Below are 16,976 nucleotides of genomic sequence, written 5' to 3'. Positions count from 1 at the left end.
AACAGTCAGCTGCACCCGCTGGTCCTTCTGACGAACTCACTAGGGCTGGTGCTTCTCTGAGCTCCCTCGGCAGCCCATGTGGTCCTCGCTTACAGCAGTGCTCTGGGGTTGGCCCTGCTTCACCAAGGAGCAAAGAGAGGCACAGAGAGTTTGCATGATTTTCCCAAATTACCAAGCCAGCAGGAGGACTGTCCCAATTTAAACTCTGTGCTTTTCAGCTAAGAAGTGTACTGCTTTTAGCAGTTCACACATATTTATCATTGAATTTCATGAAATTCAAAAGTCCTCCCAAATGCCATACAGTACAGCACTTGACTTTATAAACTACACAGGCACCTTTTTGCTAACAGTGATGTAAGCATATGGATTTTGGCAATGTGGTTATATCTATAGAACGAAGAACAACATCGTATCTTCCCCTGTGCTCTGTCTATCCTACACTTCCTGTGACATACAAAGGAAACTTTGGGGACCACTGGGAAAGTACACATGGAAAGCATTGATAAGAGATATTTGTGTGTTATATTCAGGGAAGATAAGGAATGGCCATTGCATCATTAAGAGGACAAACTCAGGCTGGAGCAGATGTGAGCTGAGACAATGGGTGACGGTTCACCCAGGCTCCAAGGTTAATGCTAATGATGGATATCACAGGGACATGGTCACCCCACTCTTAATCCAGAGGAAGGCTCTGTGCACACAGCAGTGTGGGGCTACTGCATATAAGGGAGGAAGAGGGTGGCAAGCAGGGCTGGGAGAGAAAAGGAAATGCCACCAGTGGCCTTGGCTGGACATACCTGGTTTGGTTTGACTGGTAGAGGGTCACATCTAAGTTTGCAATATCGTTTGCTGTAGTCACAAGGGACAAATTCTCAAACACAGACATAAACCCACAGAAAACTGTGATCGAGTCCCTCTGAAATGCCAGTGGACTCACCAAACACTGGAGAAGACTGTGGCCTTGCCCAGCAAGCTTCCTTAGTCTCCAAGAGCCATGCCTCCATTTATAAACAACATCACTACCACTGGCGGAGTAAAAGGATAGCCCACTAAATACATGCCTGTTTAGTGTCTCAATACAGTTACTCATAATTTACAATACAATAAAATAATTTTTATTTATAAGGAGAAATAATTTCAAAGGGAGAGAGACAAAGAGACGGTAAGAAGAAGGGAGAGATAGAGGGTGTGCTGGGGCAGATGGATCCTGCGGAGAAACAGAAGCAGATGTGGAGATCGTTTTCAGTGAGTATCTGCCTGTGGTCCTGGGGTGGGACGTGTCTTCCCTTTGATGAGAAGCATAATTACTGACACATTTCCTGACGTACAAGATTATGCAAGTCACACCACTTATCCTAGACTTTTGGGAACAAATATATTTTGTTATTCAGAATTTTGGAGGGTATTTGAAAGTTAATATAGTGTTTATATCCCCAGCGGGGCTGGACAATATCTCTTAATCAAACATTTTAATTCTGTGAAGAAAACATGGATATTTTCAATAAGTGAGATATATAGAGATTTAAAATACTCAACATTCAGGTTTATATTTTGCTTCAGATGAGTTCAGGTTGTGTTACTTTTTTAAATCAGCATGTGAGTTATAAATGCATGTTTGTTTTTCAGAACATTTTAAATTGGGGAACTATAAATAATCAATTGAAGATTTATACTAAATTGCTTTAAATTCATAATGATTCACTAGTAATAACCCTAAAAATGTGTTATTTTATCTGATTGACTGAGAAAGTGAGACTCAGAGGATCTCACTCTCTCCTGGTAAGGGGTGACTTTCTATTTTCCTAACTGAAAGGTAAACATACTGCTGACTGTCTAGTTTCATGTGAGTTTATTTTCTTCACCAGAAAAAACAGTTTTTACTTGACTGGTACCCAACTCCACTTTTAAATGCTGAGACAACAACACAGAATTTCAAAGAACATGTTAGCAATCCTTCCCTCTAAATTCCTCTACGCCTATTCTGCTTTGTTGCCTTCATCATCTAGGAGACGGTATTTGATATGACAGAAAAGCAATGTTTATTAAAGATTTCCAAGCTATGGGCTTTCATAGTTAAGTTGGTATTTTCCAAATGTTGACCCACCCTGAGTAACAGGCGGGATTGAAGAGGCACTTAGATAAGAAGCTGTGCGGTGAGGATGGGCGTACAGCGGTCCTGGTTGGGGAAGGTGGTGATGACCAAATGTTCAGCACTTGGTGTTGCATTTAAAGAACAAAGATATGTGAATATTTGGGGATCATGGTATCCTCTTGCATCAGTTTCTGGGGAAATGGATACAATCAAAATGGAATTTCAAGTCCAAAAACAGAACTCTAAAATTAGTGTAATGACCAAGGGATGCTAAGAAAATGTATATTTTTATCTGCTTTTCCCAAATTGTGATTGTGCAGACAAGAACCTTGAAGTTTATATGTCAGAAGAAAGTGTGGATTTCTAAACTACAAGCTGATGAAGATGCTGCACCCTCTGCTTAGTTACAGGTGAAGATTCAACCAGACAAGGGAGGCGAGCCCTAGCACAGGGTCTAGATTATGGTATGTGTTCCACAAGTTGTGTGTATTACAACAGTGATTATCATTTAAATAATTTATAATAGTCAGTTAGACATAGGTTATAATACCTCCTGTCTAGAACCTTTGTCTCAGGAGCACCTGCATATTTTGCTTGCCTAAAATGTGTGGATAATTCAATATTTTATTATGTCATAAAACCATGGAGAATCATCCTCAAATAAAGTTTAAGTTACTCTTACTTTTTAAAAAAAAAATTATGTGGAACTTCCTCAGGTTAAGTTCAATGTGAGTAATTTGCTAAAGCCTTAGCAAAAAAAAATGAACTTTCACTGAGAGTTCATCGCTGTAGCACACTGTGACAGGTGTACTCCCGGGCGGCAGTCACATGCTCAAATACTTAGTGAGTCAGAGTTTCCTTTCACTAACACACAAGGTTAGGAACAGGTCACATGCTCTGAGTCAAGCGATTGCTAGGTTTCGGCTTATAATTCAAAATCTGACCTTTGCTGAAAATGTTATGCAACACCCCACTCATTTCCATCATTAATCAATATGAAGGGAGATTAGGAATAACTTCTTTGGGTTCTGAAGCCCAACTGTTCTGGGACTAAACCCATAAAAGCTGTTTAAAGGAGGTTCAAGATAAGAAATTTATTACTATTTCTAACTTCCATTGAAGCTTAATTCCCACAAACATAAACTATATTTATTCCCTAGACGTAATACTAGAATTTCATACAAAAAGTTGAAATAGAACTTGAAAAACAAACAACCATGAGAAGCAAAAGTACATCACAGGAAGAATCATAAATAAAACAGAAACCTTTAGAGATGAGCTTTCTGTTTTCTTTGCTCCTGACTGACTGTGGAGAGTGCACCATCTAGTGGAAATTTGTAATAAGTGCAATCTTATTGCCACTACTCAAAATGTTAGAGACCTAGAGACTTTTTTTCCTCTTGTTGTTTTAACAATCTGTAGAGGAAGATTCTATGCAAAGTGTTATAAATATTGTTTTCATGCAGTTAAGCTATAGAAGCTGATATCTAGACCTGTACACTTTACATCTTATAGTTGAGTGACAGTACTTTTCTACCTGTTCTAGATATTGTCCCAATTTTACAAACAGAATAGTATGTTTAGGTGCCATAACTCTGAAGTAAAGCTCCATGAACTGTCATGTCATACTTTGAAGACTTTTAGTTTTAAAAACAGACCCAAAGTTACAAAATACTATTCCAGCTTTAATGATAAGGCATTAAGTACAACAATGTTTTCTTCTTTCTGGAGTTCTAATCACATAAGAACATGAGCTAAATATTATCTTCAGTTCACAGTTACTGCGGAATGTTTGTTTCATGTAGGTAATGAATTACTTTTAATAAAGAAGGGAAAGGTGCATCTGAAGAGGGCAGGCTTTCCATTTTTGCAGTGCTTAAGGCTCAGCATGCATTGGCGACATTTCGTGACAAGCTGCAGTGTGGAAGGAGTGCTGAATGAGCAAAGGGAGGTTCGCCTGGCAATGTAGGTGCTGGTTGTTTTGTATTTAATATGTATGTCGACATCTTTTTTAAAAAATCAGATAAGTAGATGTGATAATAATAACACTCATAACTGTGTTTACACACAGATATGTAGGCACTCAGCATACGTGTGTCTATGTGTGTAGTGACATCCTTCACCCGTGTATACGAACTTTAAGGAGAAGACTCAGAAGAATCACCAATTTGTGAAAGGTTAGAGAGCTAGCAAGTTTATATTTATCCTACTGATTATAAACAAGCCAAATAATTTCCAAAATTTTTGTACTTCATATACATAATCACTAAACAAAAGATTAGACCTCAACTCAAACTTCTCAAACTCCTTAGCAGTGCTGAAATATGAGAAGACCCACCAACATTGTAACTGTGAGAAGACCCATGTAACAAATCACAAAAAAATACTGTGATATATAATGTATTATAATTTGAAAAAAAATAGCCTGTTTTATTATGAAGAATATTTTGTCTGTGGAATTCCCATTGCACAAATGTTCCAGCTGATACTTTTATGAATCCAGAGGGGCAGTGTATATTTTTTATTGAAGAATGTTGTTTTGTGCCCATTAGACATTTATAAAACATTTTAATAAAATAACTTCTTTGTTCAAGGGAATTGAATTATTCATTATTTTGCTGAGTTCTTTCCTGTTGGAGCTTCTCACAAAGCAACCCCTGACTGTTTGACTTTCTAAATAGCCTAAGTGATTCCAAACCCTCTTTTGCAAAGAGAAATGGATGTTAGAGCTAGAGCTCAATAAAGAAATGCTTATTTTCTCCCACGCATTCACGCACTTCAAAAAATGGTCCAGACCGCAGACCAAGAAGTTAAATTGTTTCTTTGAATGGCAGATTAGATTACTGCCTGTTTTTCTTCACTGCCGTATGTCCAAACTGCCACGCACACTTTGCATGTGCACAGACGTAAACACACAGGCGCACCCTCTGAACCGGTGGCTGCCATAAACTTTGAGATTTTGCTCACAAGAAAGATTAGGAACACAGTAAACTAAGACTTTTCTTCCTCACAGCCTACCCTGAAAAGCTAACCCACGGTTCCCAATCTGATGTTTTTCCTCCCAGGGACATGTCTCATTAGAGACTGTAGAAATATAAACAGTTGACTCCAGGTAATGTTTATTTTCAGTACTGCTGGGGTATAATATATTCATTTCAGTACAAGTCTCTTTGTGGCCTGAGTTTGATTTCCTCTTTTGTGAAATTAGGCAATTGGATCAAGACATTTCCAGTGCCCTACAACCTTAGAATCTCTGTTTTTAAGGTCACTAAACTCTGGGGTGTTACGCTTCAATTTCAGCATTTTCTTTTTCTTCTGAATTTCTGTTGTTTGGGGGACAGTATACCTCAAGAGAGTCTTTCACTTTAAATAAAACAAAATTTTGACAAGGTCTTAACTTCTGACTACTTTTTTGCTATTCAAAATGACAAACTGTATGTATACTGTTGGATGTAATATTTTCAGAGAAACTGAATGAGCATGATTAATAATGTCATGGCAAATTAGGATACAGACAATTCATTCCCTTCCCCTGGCCCTGTGTCCCACCATCATTAGACCTCACAGCAATGGCCACGACAAGTATAGTCCTACAGCTTTTCTGTCCAGTTCTAGGAGCTCAGCCCCCTTTAAACTCCATGGCCCTGGAAGATGCCTCTCTCTCCAGCTTGCACGTGCAGCTCCACTTTACTGTCTAGTCAGCTTCTCCACCTTCCAATCTCAAAACCAGCATGACAGGTCCTCAGACCCTGCTCCTCCACCTGGATATCATTTAAGTTTTCTCATAAAACTTTTGATAAATTGTGAAAATTCACACCATTCTTGAACAAATGCCTAATACATTATAAATCAGGTAGGGACAGATAGAACTGAAATTAATCCTCAACTCTTTCTGAATCTAGTTCTTCTGAGCCCAGCATCAATTCACCAGTGAGTTTGGATGAGAATATCCAGCTCCCTCTGTCACCCTTCTGAATGGGGTTTACTCTCCTGATTGTGTCGTTCTCATCCCGATGCAAATCGGGACCAATCTTGCTGGGGAGACACACTGGATCATGCAGTGGTGGAAATGCACACATTGCAAGACGTTCCTCAGCTCCCTATCTTTAGGACCACCCCAGCTCCATCACCATCCTATGACCAAAGCGTCCTCATTTTAACAAACTCTTTCTGCCTCCAGTGCAGAAAATCAGCCTCCAAGTTTATGTGTTGTTTGTCTGAAGCCATTATGTAACCTCATCTGTTATTAATGAATGATAATTGCCCAAATAATATTCCCCATTTTTCAAAAGACTACCAAAGATTAGGAATGCATAACTAATGTTGTATTCAAAATACCAAAAAGAAATATAAAAGTTATACATGCACACATTTTTATTCTTATCGAAAACTAGGACAATAGAAACGTAAGTTAATACATATATCCAAGACTTCACCTAAACATACAACAAACAGTTATGCCCTGTTACACAGATGGTTCTAACCTAACAGCATCCAACTAATCCCTTTTAGTCACATATATTCTCTGAAAAATAAAAAGAAAATTTAAGATTTCTGAAATGCAATCAAGGTTTGATGGCAGACGAAGATAGAAAATACATAATCACTTACCGATGGGCACATAAATTATTAAGGTGAAGTCCATATTTTTCCTCAGCAGATAACCCATCCATCAACAAGTAGAAAATGAGAAAATTGCTCTGGCCAAGAGGTTGTGAAACAAGTCTGGATTTCTCTAGCATATATGTATGAATTCTGGCTGGTTAAGAAAATAAAAGTGATTCTGTTAAATGGTATTATTAGTTTCATGTCCATAAATAAATATATATATATATATGAATTAATTGCAGAGATAATGCAGCATCTTTTCTAAAAAATATTAATAAACTCATTTTTAGAGCAATTTTTAGGGCCAGAAAAATTAAGCAGAAAATAATGAGAGTTCCAATATACCCTCTCTCCTTCCTCTCCAACACACTGTTTCTGCGACTATTAACATCTCGCATTAGCGTGGAACACTTACCAACAGATAAAAACAACACTGACACACCATTATTAATCAAGCTTACACTTACACTGGTGTTCACCCTTTCTGTCGATAGTTCCATGAGTTTTGAGAAATTCATACCGTCATGCATCCACCATCAGTCTCATACAGAACAGGTTCTTGGTATGAAAAGTCTCCAGTGCTCCGCCTGTTCATCCCTCCCTCTCCCCTAATCTCTGGCAAACACTGATCTGTTTGCTGGTTCCATTGTTGTAACTTCTCCAAAATGGCACATAGTTGGAATCATACAGTATGTGTTCTTTCAAACTGACTCCTTTCACTTGCTAGTGTTTGGTGTTTTCAAGGTTTTAGGTTTTGGCCATTCTAATAGGTGTGCAGTGGTATTTCACTGTTTCTTTCTTTTTTTATTGTTGTTCAGTGGAGACAACTGTACTTCACTGTTGTCTCAATTAGCATTTCCTAGATGACATATAATGTGGAGCATCTTTTCATAAGCTTAATTTCCATCTGCATTACTTCTCTGGTGAGGCATCTGTTAAAATATTTTGTCTGTATTTTAAATTGGGTTGCTTGTTTTCTTTCTGCTGAGTATTAAAGGTCCTTTGTACATTTTTGAGAAGAGTCTTTTTTTAACAGATATGTCTTTCACAAATATTTTCTCCAAGCCTGTGGCTTATTGTTTCATTTTCTTCACACTGCCTTTTATAGAAAAGGAGTTTTCAATGTTAATGAAGTCCAGCTTATCAATTATTTCTTTCATAGATTGTGCTTTTAGTGTTGTCTCTAAAAAGTCATTGCCAAACCCAAGATCACCAAGCATTTCTCTTTATTATCTTTTTAAAATTGTATAGTTTTATTTTTACTTTAGATTTCTGATAGATACTGTGTTATTTTTTGTGACATATTGATGTCTACATTCATTTTTTTTGCATGTGAGTATTTTATTGTTGTAGCATCATTTATTGAACAGATTATCCTTTCTCCATTGAACTGCCTTTGCCCCTTGGTCAAAAGTAAGTCACCTATGTTTATGTGGCTCTATTTCTGTGCTCTCCACCATATTTCACTGATTTTTGTGTTGGTTCTTTCAACAATACCATCCTGTCCTGATTACAGTGGCTGCATAGTAAGTTTTTCTGTTGGGTGGCACTAGTGCTCCAACTTTGTTCCTCTTTTCCCATGTTGTGTCGGCTACTCTGGTGCTTTAACTCTCCATATAAACCTTATGTCAATAGCGATAAAACAACTTGCTGAGATTTTTGGGTGGTGGGGGGGATTGTATTGGTCAAGTTAGAAAGAACTGAGAGCTTAACAATATTGAGCCTTCCTATCCATGAACATTGAATATCTCTCTATTTATTTTAGAGCTTTGATTTTCTTTCATCAAAGTTTTGTAGTTTTCCTAAGAAAGATCTTGCATGTATGTTGTTAGATTTATAACTAAGTATTTCATTGTTTGGTGTTATAGAAATATGTTGTATTTTAATTCCAATCATTCATTGCTGGTATTTAGGAAAGAAATTGAATTTTACATATTAACTTTATGTCCTGAAATCTTGCTATAATCACTTACTAGTTCCAGGAGACTTTCTGTGTGTTTGTTTCCACTCTTTTGGATTTTTTACAGAGACAATCATATCAACAACACATTGTTTTCTTCAACATTACATTGATTTCTTCCTTTCCAATCTGTATACATTTTATATGTTTTATTTTTCTTATTGCATTAGCCAGAACTTCCACTAAAATGTTAAAATGGACTGGTGAGAGGGAATGTTCTTACCTTGTTCCTGACTCAACCTAGGAATTATGTGCACAAATATAATCTACAATAAGACAAGTCCTTGCTTCTAACAAAGGTAGCAATAGAAATTATAGAATTTTCTTGATTAATTTTCACAATTTGAAAATACCAGTCATAACCCTAGCTGGTATGGCTCAGTGGATTGAGCACCAGCCTGTGAACCAAAGGGTCAGTGGTTCAATTCCCAGTCAGGACACGTGCCTGGGTTGCAGCCATGTGTGCCCCAGCTCGGGGCATACGAGAAGCAACCACATATTGATGTTTTCCTCCCTCTCTTTCTCCCTTCCTTCCCCTTTCTCTAAAAGTAAATAAATATTTTTTAAAAGAAAGTACCAGTCATATTGCTATGATATATACCAATAGATATTGATTATAAAGTGCTTATAGACTCTAGCAAGTATTACTATCAAACAGACCAGAACATTATATGGCCTTGTGATTATCGATGACCAGGGACATTGACAATATTCTCTCACAACTGGAAACACTGCAAGGGGGTGCGGGTGGGGGTGGGGGGACTACAACAAACATAAGTATGACTTGAATTTATGCAGATATAATTTAATATATAGGATGTATGGTAGAAAACTTTCAAGACCTATACTGAAATTATAAAAAGGAGTTGAATCATGATTTATAGTATAATGATAGGTAATGAAACAGATACTTCAACAATGAAATTTGCATTTCTGTTAGTGAGTGAGCTAAGTAATGCGTCTATGAAGTAATGCATGCCCAGCATAAATAGCAGCCATTCATCTTGCTAGTTTACTGTGGTCTCATGGGTTCAGCAGGAGGACTAATACCTAATATTCATTATTTTGGTCCTCTGCCTTTAAGTATTACAAAAACAAACAAGAAACCCACATCATAAATATGCATGATTGAAATTTATCTCATAATAGCTGAAAAATAATGAACGTATGCTATATAGGAATCAGAACCATGATTTTGCCTCAGAGATTGGACTGGCAATTCAGAAGTTAGTGTTATCGGAATTTATGGCTATATGTTTGGAATGCAGAAAATCTTACTGCTTCCTGAGGATTCTTTTCACTTAAATTTAGGTTCATTCTGATCATTATGAGTGGTCAGTAAATTATTATGTATTTGAACTTTGAATGCAACTGTGAATAACTGTAGTTTTCCACTTCGATGCAAGAATTAATGGTCAATAATTTTTTTTAGATAAAAAATTAGCAGTTCTTGGGAAGACAAATGGATTTAATTATTCCCTACATTTGAACTATAAACAACACTTCATGTAAGGAGTCTGCTAATAATTATCCTAGAGTTCAACCTCTAAAAGCAAAAATGTTAGGTGTCTCAACTTCGTTTTATACAGCGAATCTACTTGAATAAATTAAACCACTATTATAGTGCTGTGTCTGTTATAAATATTGTACATGGTTAATCTAGCCAGATAGTATGATTATCAGTGTTTTAAAAAATCTCAAAATTAATAAACATTATTAAGAAAAGTAATGTTAGACACCTTTAAGAAATGTGTCATAAGTGTACAAAAAAGACACTTTCAAAATACCCTTTTAATTTAAGGCATTAAAGCCCAAAAGTGAGTTTGAAGTTAGGATGAAGTACTGTAGTGTCTTTTCCCTTTCCCCATATGCATTTAGACAGGTGATGGGTAACTTCAAGTTGAGGTCTTAATTATTAAATTTTATTTCATTTTTTTGCCTTCCTAGGCAAATAATGTGCTGAAAATTTTCATTTTAACATTAATAATATTAAGCACAAAGTAATTAACTGATCAAGAGAATATTTTAAAAAATATATATACACAGGAAATAAATTGCCATAGTTGTTCCCTTCTGTTATTGTCTAGTGATCAACTAAAGAAATATCAGCTGAGAATAGAGGGCTGAGCAGTGAGTGACCTTCTGACCATCATGCTGCTACACTCAGATAAATGGTTGATCATATACCCACTTCTCCCAGTCAACATATAAGCTTAAATTTAAAGCAGCATTCAAACCTAATCCAATTCCATACCAAAGACTGACTTCAGTACCTTTCATCTAAATTCAAAAACAGCCCTGGCTGGTGTGGCTCAGTAGATTGAGCACCGACCTGTGAACCAAAACATCGTTGGTTCAATTCCCAATAAAGGCACATGCCTGGGTTGTGGGCCAAGTCCCCAGTAGGGGACGCATGAGAGGCAACCACACATTAATGCTTCTCTTCCTCTCTTTCTCCCTCCCTCCCCCTCTGTTTAAAAAACAAATAAATAAAATCTTTAAAATAAATTCAAAACCAGTATAATTACTAATCATCCTAGTTAGTGCATCTCCAACAGTGAACAAAACTGCTGTGGATTAGCAGGATTCTGATCAGTAGAATTTTTAAAAATATGTACTTAGAAGTAGCTTTAGATGAAAAAAAACCCCACAAAATAAACCCAAAATTCAAATTTCTATTTGAGATCTTTTATGTCAGAAATAATCTTGACTAGATATACACTTGTGACTCTGCATCTTTTCAGTAATCTATGTAAAAATATACGTTTCTCAAAAAGTTTTGGTAATGTAAAATGTATGTTTGCAGATTATGTATAACATAATATGTAGGGAAAGTACAGAGCTCCAATTCTTCTTTCAATATGAAATAAAGTAGAGTATATAAATTTCCCTCACCTTCAAGGAAAACAAATGACTACTTTCACTGCCCTTTTGACTTCCAGAAATTTCCAGCCCCAACTCTCACCCTGTTCCACTCATCTAGCTATAAAGTAAGACCTGTTCCCTGAAATTCCCATCATGCCTTCCATTAGCAGTCGCCAAAAGCACATTATTGATTCGTAAAATAGGCAAATATTCTCTTTCACAATTAATGCATTTATTTTTACTTCATTATTAATGAACTTTAACGCTAGGGGTGGAGTAAGTGAAAGGTCCTTCAACTAGGAGTCCAAAGTATGGGAACTAGTCTTGAAGGTGACATTGCCAATCTCTATGTCCCTCTTAATTTCTCTTTGCCCATCGGTAAATGAGGATTAAAATACACAAAGGCCCCAGGCTTCCTGTGTACTGCAAAAGGGAGGAACTACCACTTAAAGTCCCTATTGTACAGCAGGCACTGTGCTAAATGTTTTTCAAACATTATCTCCTTTAAATTCTGCTGCAGTCCTTTTTTACATTTAAACCCAAGAGACTTATATCCAAAGCCCAGGCCGTTTGAACTAAAAGATGCCATTCTTCAAAGGAGATAAGATCAATTAAGGTTCTCTGAAACTTTTAAAACATAGTCCAATTGAGAGTACAATACTACGGATAATTGATGCTGATAATAATGAAGGCAAAGACTGTCTTCTGGTTTGTTTATAAAATGAGGAGTTGAAAAAACACAAGGTAAAAGCCTTAATATATTTTCCATCTCATTTGTGTTAACTCTAAGGTTTAAGTTCCTCAAGCAGATACTATATATTTATTGGGAGACATTTCCAATTGTTAGTAAATTTTAATTTCCACTTAAATATGTCTTAGGGGCACAAAAAAAAAAAAGAAGCCAACTATTCTTCACATTTTACATGTGGACTCTGGGTCTTCTTCCCTTTGTAGACCTGCCAGCATATTGTTCTGCTTTGCCCATTTCAACATGATAAAACGCTTTAAGAAAATTTTTAAAAATCCTGTTCCTAGCATACACAAATTCTAATTATGAAGAAATTAGTAATTAGCTGTGTCTCATTGGCTCTGATTTAGAAACTAATCCAGAGTTAATTATTGATAACCTTTTTTACCTATTTAACACTCTCAGTAATGTGTCCTTCATTTGCATGAATGAATTTATGATGGTTTTTCACAATTTCCTCCTTGAACTGAGTAATGACTGCCTCACTTTATTGTTCCCTTTACAATGCCATTCCTTAGAGTCATTAACCCAACAGACACTGAATGTGTGCCTACTGTAAATCAGGGCAGACAAGATCTCTGCCATCAATGGACTTACATCCTAAAAACTCTTGGACAGTAATACACTGTATCACCTTCTCATAGTGACAGTGTTTATTCTATGCTGACACCATTAGAAATAAAAGCTATCAAGTCACTCCATTAAACATCAGAACATCTGATTAATAGTTAACAAAGTCCTTTGCATCCGGACTTAGAGAATGTGAAGCAGTAGGTGGCATCTTCAGACTAATCTAGTCCAGGTGTCCTACCTGGGGTCAGACTACTCTCAGCATGTTCAGTGCCAGTTCTTCCATCCTGCTTGAAGGCATCCAGCGTCAGGGTGAGATAGTACTTTGCAATCATGAGGAAATGAGATGGGGAGTTCTTGTGATTAAGTGAAGATACTCCATCTCTGAAACTTTTACCAACTTTTGATAATATGCACAATAAATCTTTGTACGCACGAGGCTTTCCACGGTAGCAGATATTTGAAGCTACTTGTCTTATTTCCCTTGAGTCTCTTCCTTTTCAGTGAAAACATGTTTAGTTTCTTCAAAGCTCACTCTAAACATGTGATATTTTGATTTTCACTCTCTTGATAAACGTTCTCTAAATACATTCTTTATTTTTATTCTTAAACACGGGAATCAAAGAACTGAACTCCCAGTCTGACACCTCAGGCTTCCCTGCCACCAAGTTGTGGGCACTCTGCTTCTGTTCCTGTAGTCTTGGCACTGGCTTTTATTTATTTGTTTTTTTACATGTTAGTAGTTATTTTATTCTTAGAATGTCAAAAACTGTGAAAAACACCATACATAATTTTTGCCAGAATTTTAAAACACAGGAAGAAACTACCCAACAAAGGTAGGTGATAGGAACTAAATTAAGGGGTCTAATGAGCAGAACAGAAGGATTAGGAAAACAACGTGTAAAGTGGAGAAATGTGGAGAGTGCCTGGGTTGCAGTTTTTGTAAGAGGAGAATAAATTCAATTATGCACCAGGCTCAAAGTATACTGAATTTATGCTCATCGCTCCTTAATGATTCTGAGGGCATTTCAGAATCTCAAAGTGCCTCAGGTTCACCCTTATGAATATTTATCATCACTGTGTCACAGTGTGCTGCCTGCAGAAGCCGCATGAGAGGTATTTGTTCATTTGATTATGCCAAAGCTGTGTGGGATTGAGTGCTAATAGACACTGCTGATTAACACAACTGCTCACTGCAGTGTTTTCCAGTTCTTTTTTTCACATGTGTATGCAATTATTTTCTAAATTAACATTCCTGAAAAGGAGGACATGTTAAATGCTATCCAGGAAAAATAGTAATGGCTAAGATCTTCAGAGCCAGTTACTGTATCTTGGCCTTGGTAAAGAGAGTTTCAAAAGGAAAGAAGAAAAAAGTCATGCAAGTGATACCCCAGACAAGTGTCTTCTCCTCCGTGCCAACTGTGCACAAACTTGAGTGGCTGGCTGTCCTTGGGTTGGGCTAGAAGAACGCCTCTCAAACTTCAGTGGTTCACACAAATCTCCTGGGATTCTTGTTGAAGCATAGTCCCAATCAGCAGGTCTGCAGTTGGGCTAAGAGTGTACATTCTAACAAGTTCCAAATTATGCCCGTAGAGCTTACCTTTGGGTTACACCTGGATGACAGGGGGTAGAAACATGCAGCTTTGGGGACTTCCTACCCCCTTAACTGCCATGGCTCTAACCACTGCTCCCTGAAAGCTCAGGTGAAAATTATGGTCACAAAGTGTTCAGGCTGTGCCTTTTACTTGGAGGGACAGTCTCACTGGGGTGTTGTAAAACCATGACATAAAGACATTTGTGCCTCAAGACGTTTCTCCTCTGAGGTTTTCATAAAACAGTAGATCTTAGCCATGGATTAAAAATAAAAACAAAACCAAAACAAACAAAACAACGAAAAACTTTCCTATTGCAGAATTTAAGCATCTAGTCTCAATACCTAAAATTATCTATTTTACCTCTTTTATGATTTTTTTACCAAATTTTACTTAGTAAACATTTGATTTTAAGATATATTTACTGTAAAATACAGTTTTTGTTTCTAAATTATAGTCAAAACTTTTACTTCCTGAAGAGAAGACAGAGTAACTTGAAAACACCAAATAAAATTATCTTTCAAAAATTGCTGAAATTAGCAAATGTTTGTGTGCTAACAGAATCTATACAAGTTTTTAGCCCTGGCTGGTTTGGCTCAGTGGATTGGCCACTGGCCTGTGAACCAAAAGGCCCTGGTTTGATTCCCAGACAGGGCACGTGCCTGGGTTGCAGGCCAGGCCCCAGGTTGGGTCTGTGTGGGAGACAACTGATCCATGTGTCTCCCACACACTGTTGCTCATTCTTCCTCCCTCCCTCTCTCTAAAATAAATAAATAAAATCTTTAACAATTTTTAGATAAAATAAAATTTTTTTAAATAGTTGATTCCTCTAAGTAGATTAGTCAATCCACCTGCAATTGTATTTATATTCTTAATTTGCATGGATAATCTGTTTTTATTAGAAAGGTGTAAAATTCTACATGGATCTTAAATTAGTTGAATTTAAAAGAGGGATTTTCATAAAGTACACATTAAATATTTAAGCCAAATAATCCTTATGTGGTTTAAATACAGTTCTCTTTGTATTTAGTTGGGTGATTATTTTGGTGTTTTGTTTTAATTCAATCATTTTAAAAGTATAAACTCCATTTTGTTTAAAATAGATTTTAATGTGTGTTGTGTGAAGAAATTATATACACAAGTTATAATTTTAATTATTTGAGTTCACTTCTATGTTCAGCAAATACGATTCATTTCAGCTCTTTTTGGTTTGTCTCATTATACAGCTTATACAGTAACCATTTTAAAAAGTTCATCTTGCATTTTAAAATATTTTTAATTCAAAATATTTTTACCATGCATAACCTGATATCTCAGATATACCTGTGAGCATGCACACACATGTGCACACACAGACACACACAGAGGTACACACACCACTCATTACTGCCATGCTTGGTGTTTCTCTGCCCTCTTCTGGCAGCAAGTGAGATCTCCCTGTATGAATTTTGAACTTACCTCCAGCTAAGTGTTTTTTCTGCTCACAGAAGTGCAGTTCAAAATACTTTATAAAGCAACTGGATAGATCATTAAGAGTTGTCTTTGCATGTCCAAAGGCTTCTAAAATGCACATGACCTATAGTAAAAGAGAACCATTTATTGAACTACTCAGTTTTGTTTTGTTTTGTTTTGTTTTAGGTAAAATTAGAGAATAATAGCAAAGATATGGGAAATAGTCCATTATCTAAGAGTTTTCCTATCATTCGTGGAATACCATGTTGGATTTTGAGGTCACTCTCCTCAACTGCAAACTGCAGCTGCACCCCTTATCTGTGGTTTTGCTGTCCACAATTTCAGTTACCTGCAGTCAACCATGGTTCCAAATATTAATGGAAAGTTCCAGAAATAAGCAATCATAAGTTTTAAACTGCACACTCTTCTGAGTAACATGATACAATCTTGTGTTGCCTCATCCATTTCACCCAGAAAGTGAATCATCCCTTTGTCCAGCCTTTCCCTTTGCCTGGTGAGTCCAGCTATGTGCCTGTTAGTCACTTACCAGCCATCTGATTATCAAATGCACTGTGGAGGCATCAAAGTGCTGGTTCAACTAACCCTTAGTTTACTTAATGCATCCACATTCACATAATTTTTATTATGACATATTCTTATGATTGTCTTATTTTACTACCATTTTTGTTAATCTCTTACTGTGCATAATTTGTAAATTTAACTTCATCATTGGTATGTATGTATAGAAAATGTACACCCAGATAAGATGTCTGGGTGTACATAGAACATCTTTTAAAAATAATACATTCACTTAAACACTGGATTTTAACCTGCTTTTAACTCTTACTTTACACACTTTTCAACCCTGAGCCACTACGTTAACTCTCCATTCGCCCTGTTCTTGCTCCCTGCCAACCATTCACTGCCCCAGAAACAAGAATAAGAATTCTAGGTTAGGCTGTGTGCCCAGCGTTTCTATTCCCTTCTCTTCTCTTACAGAAGTGAGAAGTCTGGGGCTTTAAGATGCTGTTAGAAAAGCTCCTCAGATCAACCTGGCATCCGAAATTTTCTTGATGTGTTTCTTTAAAC

At 36.7% G+C, this 16,976-nt stretch overlaps 1 protein-coding gene across 4 annotated transcripts in view; it reads right to left on the bottom strand.

The window, feature by feature from the left end:
• MYO16 (myosin XVI) overlaps nt 1–16,976 on the bottom strand; it is a 595,311-nt gene that overhangs the window by 266,583 nt on the left and 311,752 nt on the right. For all 4 annotated transcript variants that reach the window (XM_036011451.1, XM_036011450.1, XM_036011452.1 and 1 more), the window contains 2 exons: nt 15,894–16,011; nt 6,704–6,851 (listed from right to left, as the gene is read on the bottom strand). In XM_036011451.1, coding sequence (XP_035867344.1) covers nt 6,704–6,851; nt 15,894–16,011 — 266 coding nt within the window. The remainder of the gene's footprint in view (nt 1–6,703; nt 6,852–15,893; nt 16,012–16,976) is intronic.

Source organism: Phyllostomus discolor, chromosome 11 (assembly GCF_004126475.2).
Source record: "Phyllostomus discolor isolate MPI-MPIP mPhyDis1 chromosome 11, mPhyDis1.pri.v3, whole genome shotgun sequence".
In the NCBI taxonomy this organism is placed as follows: Eukaryota; Metazoa; Chordata; class Mammalia; order Chiroptera; family Phyllostomidae; genus Phyllostomus; species Phyllostomus discolor.
The sequence above is the reverse complement of the archived record's forward strand: the minus strand, read 5'-3'. Positions and strand labels throughout refer to the sequence as shown.